The sequence below is a fragment of the Haliaeetus albicilla genome, chromosome 18, assembly GCF_947461875.1.
Source record: "Haliaeetus albicilla chromosome 18, bHalAlb1.1, whole genome shotgun sequence".
Taxonomy (NCBI): Eukaryota; Metazoa; Chordata; class Aves; order Accipitriformes; family Accipitridae; genus Haliaeetus; species Haliaeetus albicilla.
This window is the reverse complement of record NC_091500.1, coordinates 27,270,563-27,283,036: the sequence shown is the minus strand read 5'-3', so window position 1 is coordinate 27,283,036 and position 12,474 is coordinate 27,270,563. Positions and strand designations below refer to the sequence as shown.

Below are 12,474 nucleotides of genomic sequence, written 5' to 3'. Positions count from 1 at the left end.
CAATAGTTTAATTAGTTTCATTATCACCATATGTTCTGTTTCAGTATCTAAGGGACATGTAAGGCACATGTACCAAGACAGTAATACTGATTTTAAGAAGGGAGATTTTGTTAAAATTTATGGAACCTCTCTAAATTTTAAACTGAAGCAGCTTGCAAAAGTCATTATTAATTTTATATGAAGATGCAAGTCAGAATATATGTTGCTGGTTAACTGGAGTCACAAGTCATAAGTATGACAAATTCTTGAATTATTCAGGAAAAAAAGTGTAGTTTGGGCATCTGACAGAAAAAAATGAAGCCTTTCAGCTATAGCTTAAGCTGGTATAAATACCCTCTTATGTTCTGGGATTTTTGATCAGGAAAATATTTGCCATGGCCAAAATCTCCTCTTTACTACTGTTTCACATTTAACTAAACATTCTCTTTTTCAAAAAACAACCAAACACACGCATGCTTCACTCTTACAAGAAAACTAGCAAAACAGATTGAAAAAACTCCATCCTAATTCTTTTCTTTATTAAATGCAGTTTTGCAAACACCCCCCCCCCCCCGATCTGTCTTTTTTTTCATGAGTTGCTCTGTTCTTGGCCCAACATTTTGATTCATGTTTATTTAAACAGAGTCACACTGATTTAACAGGTCAGAGTTAGGGCAGGAGCCATCTCCCATAATTTTAAGTTTTCTTTTCAGTCAATGAAGAGAGATATACACATTCTGGGAGTACATATTTCATACCTCTGTCATTAATTGGCATGAATAGTTTTCAAGAGCTGCCTGTTTCTCTCCAGTGTCAATTTGATGGTGTTCAGACAACTTGATAAACGTACATACCTGCCTTTTAAGTACCATTTGTGCCATCTGACTGCCAATCACCTCACATGTTTATTTACTATAAACGTTTCCATGAAAGTCAAAAGGAGTGGGTGGAAGTGGAACTTAGTCCTTACACAGTTTTGATTAAATTTAAATACATATTGGTGTGTCATGTATAACTTCTGCACTCAACGGGTTTATAGTAAGTGTTACAGAAATTATTTATACTCTCTGTGGGTAAAGGCAAGCATACTTAGTGGTTAGCATACAGGTAAAATTTAACCCATCAGAAATACTGCCCCCCTCCCTGCCTACATGCTCTTCACTCCCATACACTGAGTGGATAAAATCCTGCTGGATTTGCCATCGCATTATCTTGTATTTTTTTAATTGTAGCTTGGTATATGAGTGCTCACTTTTCTTTTTGATAGTTCTTTCTGTGACTGATTCCCTTCTTAGTATAACTTTCTGTACTTTTCTTAGTGTTTGTGTACATGGGGATAAAGTGATTTGTTTTCATTCAGTATAAATAAAAGCTATTAGATGTTTCTCTTGTATTTACTGTGTTAAATTAAAACACAGACTACATGTCTTTGAGATGAATCATGTTACAATGGAGACTTTTCTTCTAATATCTTACAGGGGGACAAAGGAAACCAAGGTGAAAGTGGTATCCAGGTATATCAACTTTGTTTCTACTGAAATCACCTGGCAACACTATTAATACAAGTCTTCAGTGTTCATTCAGGAGCTTTTTTTTAAGATTAAGCTCCACAGAAGGTTTGCTTGAAGAATAGCAGCAGTGGGTTCTGTCCCTGCCTGCCGCAGGCACTGTGGGACCACATGAATGCTCACAGTCAAAGTAACGCCGCCTGGCCTCTGCCTACCTACTATATTATAACAAGTGGGATTTTCCTCCTTCTTATCTAAAAGTCATGGAAATGCCTACAAGAAAAAGAAGAGTATCATGTCGCTACTCAGATCCTAACTTGGTTCCTCTGTGTTCAGAGGAGAAATTGTACCCTTCTGCACAGTTGCTGCTCTGAACTCTTGAAAAGTAACTTTTCAGATAGATTGGGCCTGGGTTAGGATGAGATTTTAGGGTTTACCTCTTTGTGTTATTTTTGATAGATTAATTACTTCTCCCAGATATATGTGTATTTTAAGAAAATGTGCTTCTTTTCTGAAGGGTCTGAAAGGAGAAAAAGGAAGACAAGGAAATCCAGGCTTACAGGTACTGTTAAAATAGTCATCCTAGTTCAAGAGAGCCACAATTCATATTTGTTTCTTAAGATTACTTCCATCAACATGGATAGTTATTTGCATCAGGTGAAACATATTTATGTATAACATGATTAAATAGTTATATAAATTACCTCTTAAACAAGCTTAGTAGTTTTAAAAAAACAAATGCAACACATACAGAGAAGATGAAGCCACACTTTTCTCAGCTGTGCATAGTGGAAGGACGAGAGGAAATGGACATGAGTTGGAACGCAGGAAATCCCAAATTGATACGTGGAAAAACATTTTGCTTTGAGGGTGGTCAAACACTGGAGCAGACTGCTCACAGAGATTGTAGCAAAACCTGTCTGGACAGTGTGTTGAGCAGCTTACTCGAGCTGGATTTGTTCTGAAAAGGAAGTTGAACCCATAGAGGTCCCTTCCAACTTACATGTTTCTGTGGTTCTGGGATATTGTATCTTGAGAAACAGACCAGAAGTACATTTTTCTGGATTATTTTATTAAATCCTTAATTATGGAAATTTTTCATGAAACAATTATAAATAATATAAAATGCAGGTGACAGCACAAAGTGGCTTTTGGGTAAAGGTTATAAGAGTGGTGCTTGAGATGTTAAGATTTTGCATGTACCGTGCTACACTTTCATGTAGTTCATTACCTCCTAGGCTGTACTGGGAATCATTGTTGACATCTTCTGTGCTCATAAATTACAGATGTTTCCTGTTTCAGCTGCAAATCAGTGAGATACAGTTGTTTCTCTTTAACTCTGGGCCAATGTATTCTGATTGTGTCATGGTTGGCTATCTTGTTATACCACAGAAAATAACTGTTAGTATTTATAAATACTTGTTAACTACATAATCTATGTTGTGTCTAAACAGAGAAGTATTTGTTAGAGGTACATATCTAAAACTAGACTTGGAAGGAAGTCACAGTTGCTTTTTTCAGAATTACGACATCAATACAGCTGCCTGTCTAGCCAGAAGGAGCTGATTCCAGTGGAGCATGGGCAGGAGATCTAGATTGTGTGTTAGCCTAGTTTTATCACTCTCAGGGGTATGTAGGTTGACAGGAGTCCAGTAGTAAAGCTGAGCAGATATTTTTGAAAAGAGGTAGTTTTGAACTAAAAGGCTGATCATTGGTTTTAACCAAATGTAATGTCCTACTCTAACATTTTACAAATTAAACTTTCTGGTTTTTTGTTTTGCAAATAATGGACAAATTTTTTCATATATTTATTATTTTAATCATAGGGTAAACCAAAGTGATAGTGAAAGAAAACAATATTTTTTTCAGATAGAATGATGCAACTGAATTTCTGTTGCTTGGGGTTTTTTTGTTTTTTTTTTTGAGAAAGCTGAAAAATAATACAGGCTTGGTCTAAAATTGTTTCCCATGCTTATCTAGTTTGGTCAGCAACCAAAAAAATCAGTCATTCAAATACTTCTGGTAGGCAGCACTAGGTCCTTCCAAGGTTTCTCAAGCCTCCAGGACTTCTCAAAGATAATACAGATTCCCTTGTCCATAAGAGTATATCAGAAAAGTGAAAAAGTCTGTGCTGAACTGCCATCTTGCCATGGAACTTAATGATTAATAACACCATCGGACAATTTGGCAGAAATGACACCAAAACTATTTGCCAACATGCAAAATCTGGCTTACAAACTGACTTTGTGTTTCAAAGGCTCTGAACTTGATTTCTGTCTAGGAAGACGGTATTAAACAGGTAGAATCAGGAGTTTCCTTTTGCTAGAACACAAAATTTTATTTCTTTTGTAGAGTGAATAAGGTTTTGTCTATATGTCTATATTATGTCTATTTGTTTATAATATGTATGATATATTCCCAACTTATCCTTTTGGTATATGATACTAGAGGTATTACTAAAGTGTTAATTCACCATGATATACATTTTTCATCCTTATATGCAGTTTCATTTTTTGTACAAATAGCAATCACAGAATCTTTAAAAATTTACTTTTGTGATTAATTATTGAAAACAAAGGACAAAAATGCTATTTTTTGATTCCAAGTAATTTGGCTCAATTTGCATTTTTTTTTTTTTTCATATTAATTCCTAAAGGGAATAGCAGGATTGAGTGGAGAACAAGGAGAGGTGAGTATTTTTGTAATGACAAATACTGTATTACAAAATTATTCCATTTGTTTCTGCAGATGTTGTGATCTGTAAAATGTCTTATTTCCATCCTGACATCTCTATAAGTAACAGAAGATAAGTGAATTGAGAAATATCAGAGAAGAGTATTAGTATTAGTTAAAAAGAGACATAGTGAAATATATATTTCATGAAATGAAAGATTAAAAAAAAATAATTAAAACCAAGTAGATACTTTAAGAGAATTAAAAAACCAACCAACCAAACAAAAAAAATAAGGAGCTGGTTGAAGAAAGCAAATTATTAAAGAAAAAAACAACTAGAGATTCTAAGTTCATTGAAAAATTAAAATGTATTCATAAAAATGCAGAATACTTGATCAAAATGATCCATATTGTTCAGTAGCAGCCAATAATAGCTTCTTGTATACCTTTACTCTTTTGGTAGTCAACAAATGAGGGGCATTTAAGCTAAAGATCAAGACCGTTGCATTTAATGTAGATCTTGAATTTGCCTAATTCCTTTTGAACTGTGCTCACATACTGTACTTTCAGCTTCCATAAAAGTCTGTGGTAAGGACTTTCACCACAGCTGAACTATTTGTCTTGTGTGTTTCAACCTTCACCAGTGAGATTTCTTTGCGAGCCTTTATTTTAAAGATGATGAAAAGGAATATAGCGAAGCCTTTACAAAGATTTTTTTTTTTTAGAGGATTCTGTCTTTGAGACTGACTCAGAAAATGCAGAGCAGAATTCTTTCTCTCTACTACTAAGTTTATACAGGAATAATTCAACTCAGCCTGAAGCTTGAGGGGCATAGGGGAAGCCTGCTTGGACTGCTCTTGGTCGGTCACAAACTGCTCTTCAGGATATTTTTAGAAGTCCCATCTTTTTTTTTTTTCCCCTTGTGTTTGGCTAATGTAGATATATTTGTGGCCAGACACAATCTTTGTGTTGCATGTTGTTTAAAGAAAGATTTAAAGATTAACTTTATTAGTTATTTTTTATTTATTCCAATATTTAGTGAAATCAGGGTACACACTGTCCCATTAATACAATTCTCCTTCAACTTTAGAGATTTCTTTGTTCCACCCTTTTTCATTAAAGCATTGCTGCATATCAGTAACTGGACATATTCATTGGAAGTTCAATTCTGATAAATTAAATAAGTTTATGCATTTAAACATATAAGTTACCCTATATCCTGCTGTGGTTCTATGGAAGACTTAAAATTACAGTTTGGCTTGTAGGTGTTTTGCTAAATCGTTGCCATAATTGGTAAAAGATTCTTTGTATACTATTGAACTAGCCTCTTTAAATATTGTAAATCATGGTAATAATATATTTCTTCTGAAAAATCCTTTTAATATTCTTACTATACACTAAGATATAATGATGTCATTATGTTTACTTATCAGACCTATAAAATTCGTTTATTTTCTATTTTTATAGAATAAGTTGACTTTTGTTAGACTCTGACTCCTCAATAAAAAGTTTCTTCAGTCTGTAAGTCTCAGCACTTACTAAGCTCTTTTTCTTCTTTGCCAATAGCAAGGGTCAACAAACAAGGGCACACAAAGGATGTGGCTGAGCATTACATGACCAAGATACACAGCAGAAAATGTTCCCTCAGCAGTTTCATTTGGTTTTTGGCAAGTTCGGCAGGCAGTTGTGCTGATGCTCCCAATGTTTTTGTCCTGGTGTTTTTATACTGGCTTCTTGCCTGTAATGTTTTTCTACAATAGATGCCATTTTCCTTATATTTCACTGGTTCTTAATGCTTTCTAGCCCCTTTAACATTTTGTCCAAATAAATCAACTTGCAAGTCAGATGTCTTTTATGTAAACATAGTCCATAGCTGTAAAAGTAATTAAAATTAAAACAAATAACTTCTAGCTACAAGAACAGCATGGTTTTCAGATCCCAGCACATACAACTTCTAGTATAGCTACAGGCAGCTACATATGCTCCACATGTTTATCTCTGAGCCTTGCTGACCCTGTTAAATAAAAAAACATTTGTAATTATATAATAGAAATGAACAAGTACAAATCTACCTCGTGTAACTAAGAGTATCAGTTCTCTAGGTCTACAGAATATGAGTTGACAGTATCAAGAAAATAAAATACAATTACAACCTTGGAAAGAGTCAGTTCTGAATTCGTGTATAACTTTTGTAGTGGGAAGAGGGTATGGACTGCTGTTGAGTTCATGCATGGCATCTTACTGGTGGACCAGCTTTCCAACAGTACTCCTAGGCACTTGACTGACACTGGTCACATTTTATCTCATTTATCTGTTTTTTTAAGGGGAGAAACATGTGTCTTATTTTAGTGGCTAGCTCTCTGCATAAAACTAAGTAATCCAATACTGAATTTGAAGCTTGTTACCCTGTAATAATTGATGTGGAGAACTCTGGGCATTGTTGCTAATTCAGACCAAGCCAGAAAGCTTTGAATTTTTCTGATGTAAAGCATTTTGATAAGTACTATATAGAATGATACAAAGTAATATGAATACTATAATTTAAAATTCAGTGTAAGTCTATGAAGACTGCATGCCTGAGTGCTCCTTAAACTTGCATTATTTGCTCCAATACGTTTTGTCATATAGAGTAATCCTGCTGCCTTGTTGCCATAATTCCATCTAAAATAGTTGGAAATGGCAAAAGAAAATTTTGAAGCAACTGATAACATTATGCAGAAGCTGTGCAAAAATGGAAGGAAAAAATGAACCAGGAAGCAAACATAGTATACTAACTTTAATCTTGGGCATGTACCAAATTAAATTGTACTGACGTTTTGTTGGCTCCAGCACAGTGAAAGAGTTCCATGTGAACTATTGCAGTAGGTAATTCCATACATAGAAGACCCATTGCTTTGATGAAGATAGAGCAAGATATTTTCCAGTATTATTTTAACCTTTTCCAGTGAAGCAAATAGACTACAGTTGTTATCAATCATGAAAAAAAAAAACCAACAAAAAAATCCTAACTGAAATCAAACTGGTTTTTTTTCCTTTGTCTTATACACTACAGACATAGGGTAAAAGTCTTGATTCTTATAGTAAGTTTGCCAAGAACCTCAGTAATGCCAGAATTTCACTTCTAATTTTTCCAGCCCTCTAAGGATTTTAATGTACTGTAACAAATAATCTAATTCTTACAAAAAAGTGAATAAAGCCTTTCCTTCCATATGTGAATAAGACGATTATTTTGGTTTATATTAATTAGTAAGTAAAATGGGTCCTTAAAGTTAAAAAAAAAGGTAATTTATTTCTAGTTATATTTTGTAAATAATTGTATCTGAAACAGTTACTAAAGAATCTGAAAACTTTAGTATATTTTAGCAAAATAGATCTCATCAGTTTCAAGTTAATTTTCAGTGACAACTTTTATTCATTTTATGAAGATCATCAATGAAGATTTTCTCAAAATATGTTTGCTTGGTGCTAACTAGTTTCCAAGTTGTCTGTGAAGATGCAATTGGCTTTTCGTTGGTTTTCATTCCAGAAAGGTGAGAAAGGAGATCCAGGCATTCGAGGCACCAATGGGCAAAAAGGAGAATCCGGTATCCAGGGTTTGGTTGGACCTCCTGGTCTCAGAGGTCAGCCAGGAGACAGAGGACCACCAGGACTGCCTGGATCAGATGGAAAACCTGTATGTATAGGACCTCAAACTTGTCATTTGGGGTACGTTAAAAACCCCAAACAAATGCATGGTTTCTGTTTTTTTAACCGTTCTCTGTTCAATACAGGCACGAGAATTTTCAGAAGAATTTATTCGCCAGGTGTGTTCCGATGTACTGAGAAGTAAGTTTGAAAGCCTCTTTACTCTTCTTCCCTTGTTTAAAGTGCTAAAGAAGTTTGCTGATAATTATAAAGATGCTTTCTTGAAGGCAAGATCGATATTGCTGATTTATCACTTGTTTTCCTACAGGTGTGGAAATATATTTCCACACCACAGGTTCCATACTTTACCATGTTGTTTCCTAAAGGTATCATGTTCTCTAAAGAGAGGAAACTGGTTTTGTATTAGTGGCTAGGGGGCAATATTTTAATATTTTATTGTTACAACACTCTAAGCAATTTTTTGTTTGACTTCTCCCAGCCCAGTTGCCTGCCATCCTCCAGAGTGGAAGGCTACAAAACTGTAACCACTGTCAGTCCCAAAGTGCTTCCCCAGGACTTCCAGGTCCACCAGGTCCAAGAGGCCCTGAAGGCCCAAGAGGGTTTCCTGGTTTACCAGGAAACGATGGCATTCCCGGGCTGACAGGCATCCCAGGTCGTCCTGGGGCTCGTGGGACAAGAGGTACTGTGTGCATGTGTCACGGTGCTAATGGCCTTTACGACTTTGTTTTCTGTTTCCAGTTTTGAATGGGATTAGTGCAGGGTGGGGTAAGGGAAGAGCTGGGTTTATATCACAAAGTGTAATTGAGGACATGGTGCAATGTGGATGTTTCACCGCTTACGAAGAACGCATGTCAGAAGAAGAGAAAGTACAAGAATGCAACAAGATAGCTAGTGTTCAGTTCTACTATAGTCAAACTTTGTTTTGATCTTTTTAGAGAGCTTGTAGTCTCATATATATGTTTTTAACTGTGTTTAAATTATTTTTTTTTAGATCAAATATGCGTAGACATGGATTTCAATGTATTCACATCTGGTTTCTTTTCTTCCAAACTTCTTTGTTTCTGCTATTTTAAAGACAGTATTTATTCACTGTCTATTTACTATCTGCTACCCCGTAGGCTGATTTTTGGCATGTGACAACCTTTATACTTCTTCTGATTTCCTGGGGTTTTCTCCTTTTATCTCATAAGGATTATTACTCCTTTCTTTGTGCTTTTCTTAAACATTCTGCTTTCTTCTTCAGCAGGCTAGGGTTTATGCTTTCAGGTAACTCATCTATCCGAGCTTTCCAACTGATTTCTGTGATGTATTTGCAGACATTAAGTTAAGTGTGCATATATGGTCTGGAACTAGACCAAGAGACTAGGTGAAGTCCATAATTTGGTAACTGGTTCCAGCAGCACCTGTGTTTCCTATAGCATCAAAATAATCAGGAAAGCTGTATGAAATACAGTAATGTACCAAGGGTAGGCAGGCAAGTGGTTGGTAATTATTTAGTTTCTTTGTGACTTATTAAATGTGACCTAGCACATCAAATTCATTGGATGTAATGATGATTTGTCTGTAGTGGTTTTATAATTTCACCTCCAGTAGGAGAATGTGCAGTTTTCCTCTGGAGCTGACACTAACAGTTCTGGCTATTCTGTAAGAGTTGGAAAAATAGGTATCTGTTTCTATGAAGAAACTGAATTTATTGGGTTGTAGTAGTGTAAGAAAGCACATATTTTGGCCCTCTCAGTATTTCTTTGGTGAAGATTCAATTCTGCCATATGTTCTGGAAGATTGTCTATATATTCTGTATTCCACTGGGACTATGGTGAATACCTTACACTTCTTCATACAACTTCTTAAAAACTTTGCCAATGGAAAGGCAATGACAGCAAATTTCTTAATTGCGCATCATCTATTCCCTCAACTCATAGTGCCTGTCTGCTTAACAGGTGCTACATCAGCTCTTAATTCAGCAGAAATGAGGATAATTTAGAACCCAGTTACACTGTGCAGGTTACAAGGAAATGCTTATTTGCTTTTGAACTATTATATTTCTTATTCAATAAGTATTATCAAATGCTGACTTCCTAATTCATTGGATGAAAATATTCTTAGTGAGCAAAGATATATGTGTGTTTGTTAATTCACAGGACTGCCAGGGAAAAATGGCGCAAAGGGCAATCAAGGAATTGGGGTTCCTGGGATCCAAGGCCCACCAGGACCTCCAGGTGAGGGATGGTTCAGCTGTGCAGATTCAGTGCATGCTAATAATTTCCAAAAAAATGTGGCTTAGAAAAAATGTTAATATAATTTGGAAGAATGTAGATAGTTTTTACATATCTTAATTGCCATATATGTTTTATGGCTAATGCCTGTCTCTTGCATGCCTTTTAAATTGTCATATAATATGTTATTTAATATAAGAGATATCTTGTAGAGATTGGTACATAAGACTGCTGTTTCTTGATAGATGGATCTTGAAGTCAGTTATTACCTGAAAAGTGAGCCCTGATACAATCATGTGACATGTAAGCATTGCTTAGTGAAGGAAAATGTTCTTCCTAACAGCAGTATATTCATGCAAAATGCAAAGTTGAGCATTTGGAAGAGATATTAGGGCCTAATCCAAAGCCAGAAAGACGAATAGAAGTAGGAGGACTCTGATTCATGCCATGGTGGTTCCAGATTATATCATGAAGTATAACAGTGTACTAAAGTAGATTTTTATATTTCCTTTTAAATGTTATTTTTATTTAAAGTGTTTTCCACATGCTTTTAAAAAAAATCTTAACAAGGTATTATGTTCTTTATATAAACATATAAGCAGTTTGTGACAAGAAGTGTCTTTTTCAGAAAGTGAAGTTTCCTTTATCTGCATACTTCATCAAAGAGCAGGGGGTTTCTGGGTCCATAGTTGCTCTTGTTTTCATTTTAATAAAAATACTTTGTAATGTATTTGTTCATTGCATGTGTGTCATTAAGGTCCTGAAGGTCCGCCGGGAATGAGTAAGGAAGGACGTCCTGGAGAGCGTGGGCAGCCCGGTAAAGATGGAGATCGTGGCAGTCCGGGAATGCCAGGACCGGTTGGACCCCCTGGAATTTGTGACCCATCACTATGTTTTAGTGTAATTGTGGGGAGAGATCCATTTAGAAAGGGACCAAATTACTAACTTAGAGGAATAGGTATGGTGCTTGTCTTTTATGGTCTTTCAAGTCTCAGGAAGGTGACCAGCAATAATCCCATAAGCAGGAACAGAAGTACCTCTGACATTATAAACATTATAAATAATGATCCCAAAGGTTATACATTCCTTTAGAAAAAAGCCTCCAAATTTTTTTTTATAACTTGCATCAATTGAATCTCAAGTGTTTTTAAAGAGATCATCAGTTTTAGTAGGAATAAAATTAACTATAATATTTGGTATTTAGTATCTAAGTGTCCTATCATACTCTTGTTATCACTGAAGTCCTTTGCAAAATTGCTGGAGATGCCACTGGGAGCAGGATTAGACCCTAAATGGCATTGGTCAGGTATAAATTACTGTGAAATTTTTCACATGCAGCCAACATATACAGTATTTGATTTTGAAACAATGTGGCTGGCTTTGACTTCATATGTGTGTGAATCTCATCGGCTTGTGTACATTTCATATGTCATAGCTCTGAGTGTTCTGTGAGTGAAAGCATGTATCAGATTTTTATAAACTAAGAGAAATATCTGGACTTATTATGGAAGTAATATCACCTATTTTGCCATGTAACTTTTTGCTTAAAACCGAGGTGAAAGGCAAGGGTAGAACTACTGGTTCAAGAATGGCCAAGGTTTTATTAGATGGTACTGTCAGCTACAAAAGGTCAAAAGGTTCCATGTGGGTGATTCCACTTAGATGAAAATAGCATTAAAAAATAAAAAAGAACAAAAAAACTGGTATAGCTGGCTTGTAGCTATGATTTGACAAAAATACAAATTAAAAAAATGTTTGCACAACCCCACTGTAACAGTTCTGCATAATTAAGTTATATACCCTTTGCTCTTTCTCCCCAAGGACTGCACTTGCCTAATTGAAGAAGCAGGTTTACAAGGAGAAAGGTCTAACTGCTGGCTGGCTACCTGCAATGTTTGTTATGCTGTTTCCTTTTTCATTTTAAGCAAGCTATGTGTAATTTTCATTGTATGCTTTGCTAATGAGGTATATTGCTTGCTTTTACATAAAGAGCAAAGGCACAGTTCCCATGAGAATTTAAAATCCGTTTCTTAAATTAAGGCAGAGTCTTGTATTGAACTTAACCGATGCTTTTTAAGTGGCTTTTTCTAATGTGTTGTTTTTCTGTTGTCCTACTATCAGAGATTGGTAATATGCTTGACGTTCAAGGTAAAATAAAATTTTGTAAAGAACTGGTGGTAGTTTGATGAGCGATTGCAAGAGTCGCCTGGGTCCTGTGTTGCAGAAGAGTGATGTCTGCAATACATGGAGGGATAGTTCCATCTAGCAGCTGTGCTTTTTTTCCCCCAATGTCCTTCCATTTCCTCTGGAGAAAGCACTGTCCCTGGGAGCAGCACCTTTCCACTGGCTTCCACCGCCTGTGGGCCAGGGAGTGCCCGAGTGCAGAAGGGTGCTTGCAGTGAGTAGCTTAGGGAAACCACAGCCTTGGTGATAGAGGAGTGCAGTCATTAATA

At 35.7% G+C, this 12,474-nt stretch overlaps 1 protein-coding gene across 1 annotated transcript in view; it reads left to right on the top strand.

Moving 5' to 3' along the window:
• The window catches only part of COL21A1 (collagen type XXI alpha 1 chain), a 115,104-nt gene extending 102,895 nt beyond the window's left edge, over window positions 1–12,209 (top strand). The window contains exons 23-30 of the mRNA XM_069805984.1: window positions 1,458–1,493; window positions 2,005–2,049; window positions 4,144–4,176; window positions 7,687–7,833; window positions 7,931–7,985; window positions 8,284–8,484; window positions 9,947–10,024; window positions 10,779–12,209. Coding sequence (XP_069662085.1) covers window positions 1,458–1,493; window positions 2,005–2,049; window positions 4,144–4,176; window positions 7,687–7,833; window positions 7,931–7,985; window positions 8,284–8,484; window positions 9,947–10,024; window positions 10,779–10,966 — 783 coding nt within the window. The 3' untranslated portion in view covers window positions 10,967–12,209. The remainder of the gene's footprint in view (window positions 1–1,457; window positions 1,494–2,004; window positions 2,050–4,143; window positions 4,177–7,686; window positions 7,834–7,930; window positions 7,986–8,283; window positions 8,485–9,946; window positions 10,025–10,778) is intronic.
• Window positions 12,210–12,474: the final 265 nt, after the last annotated feature.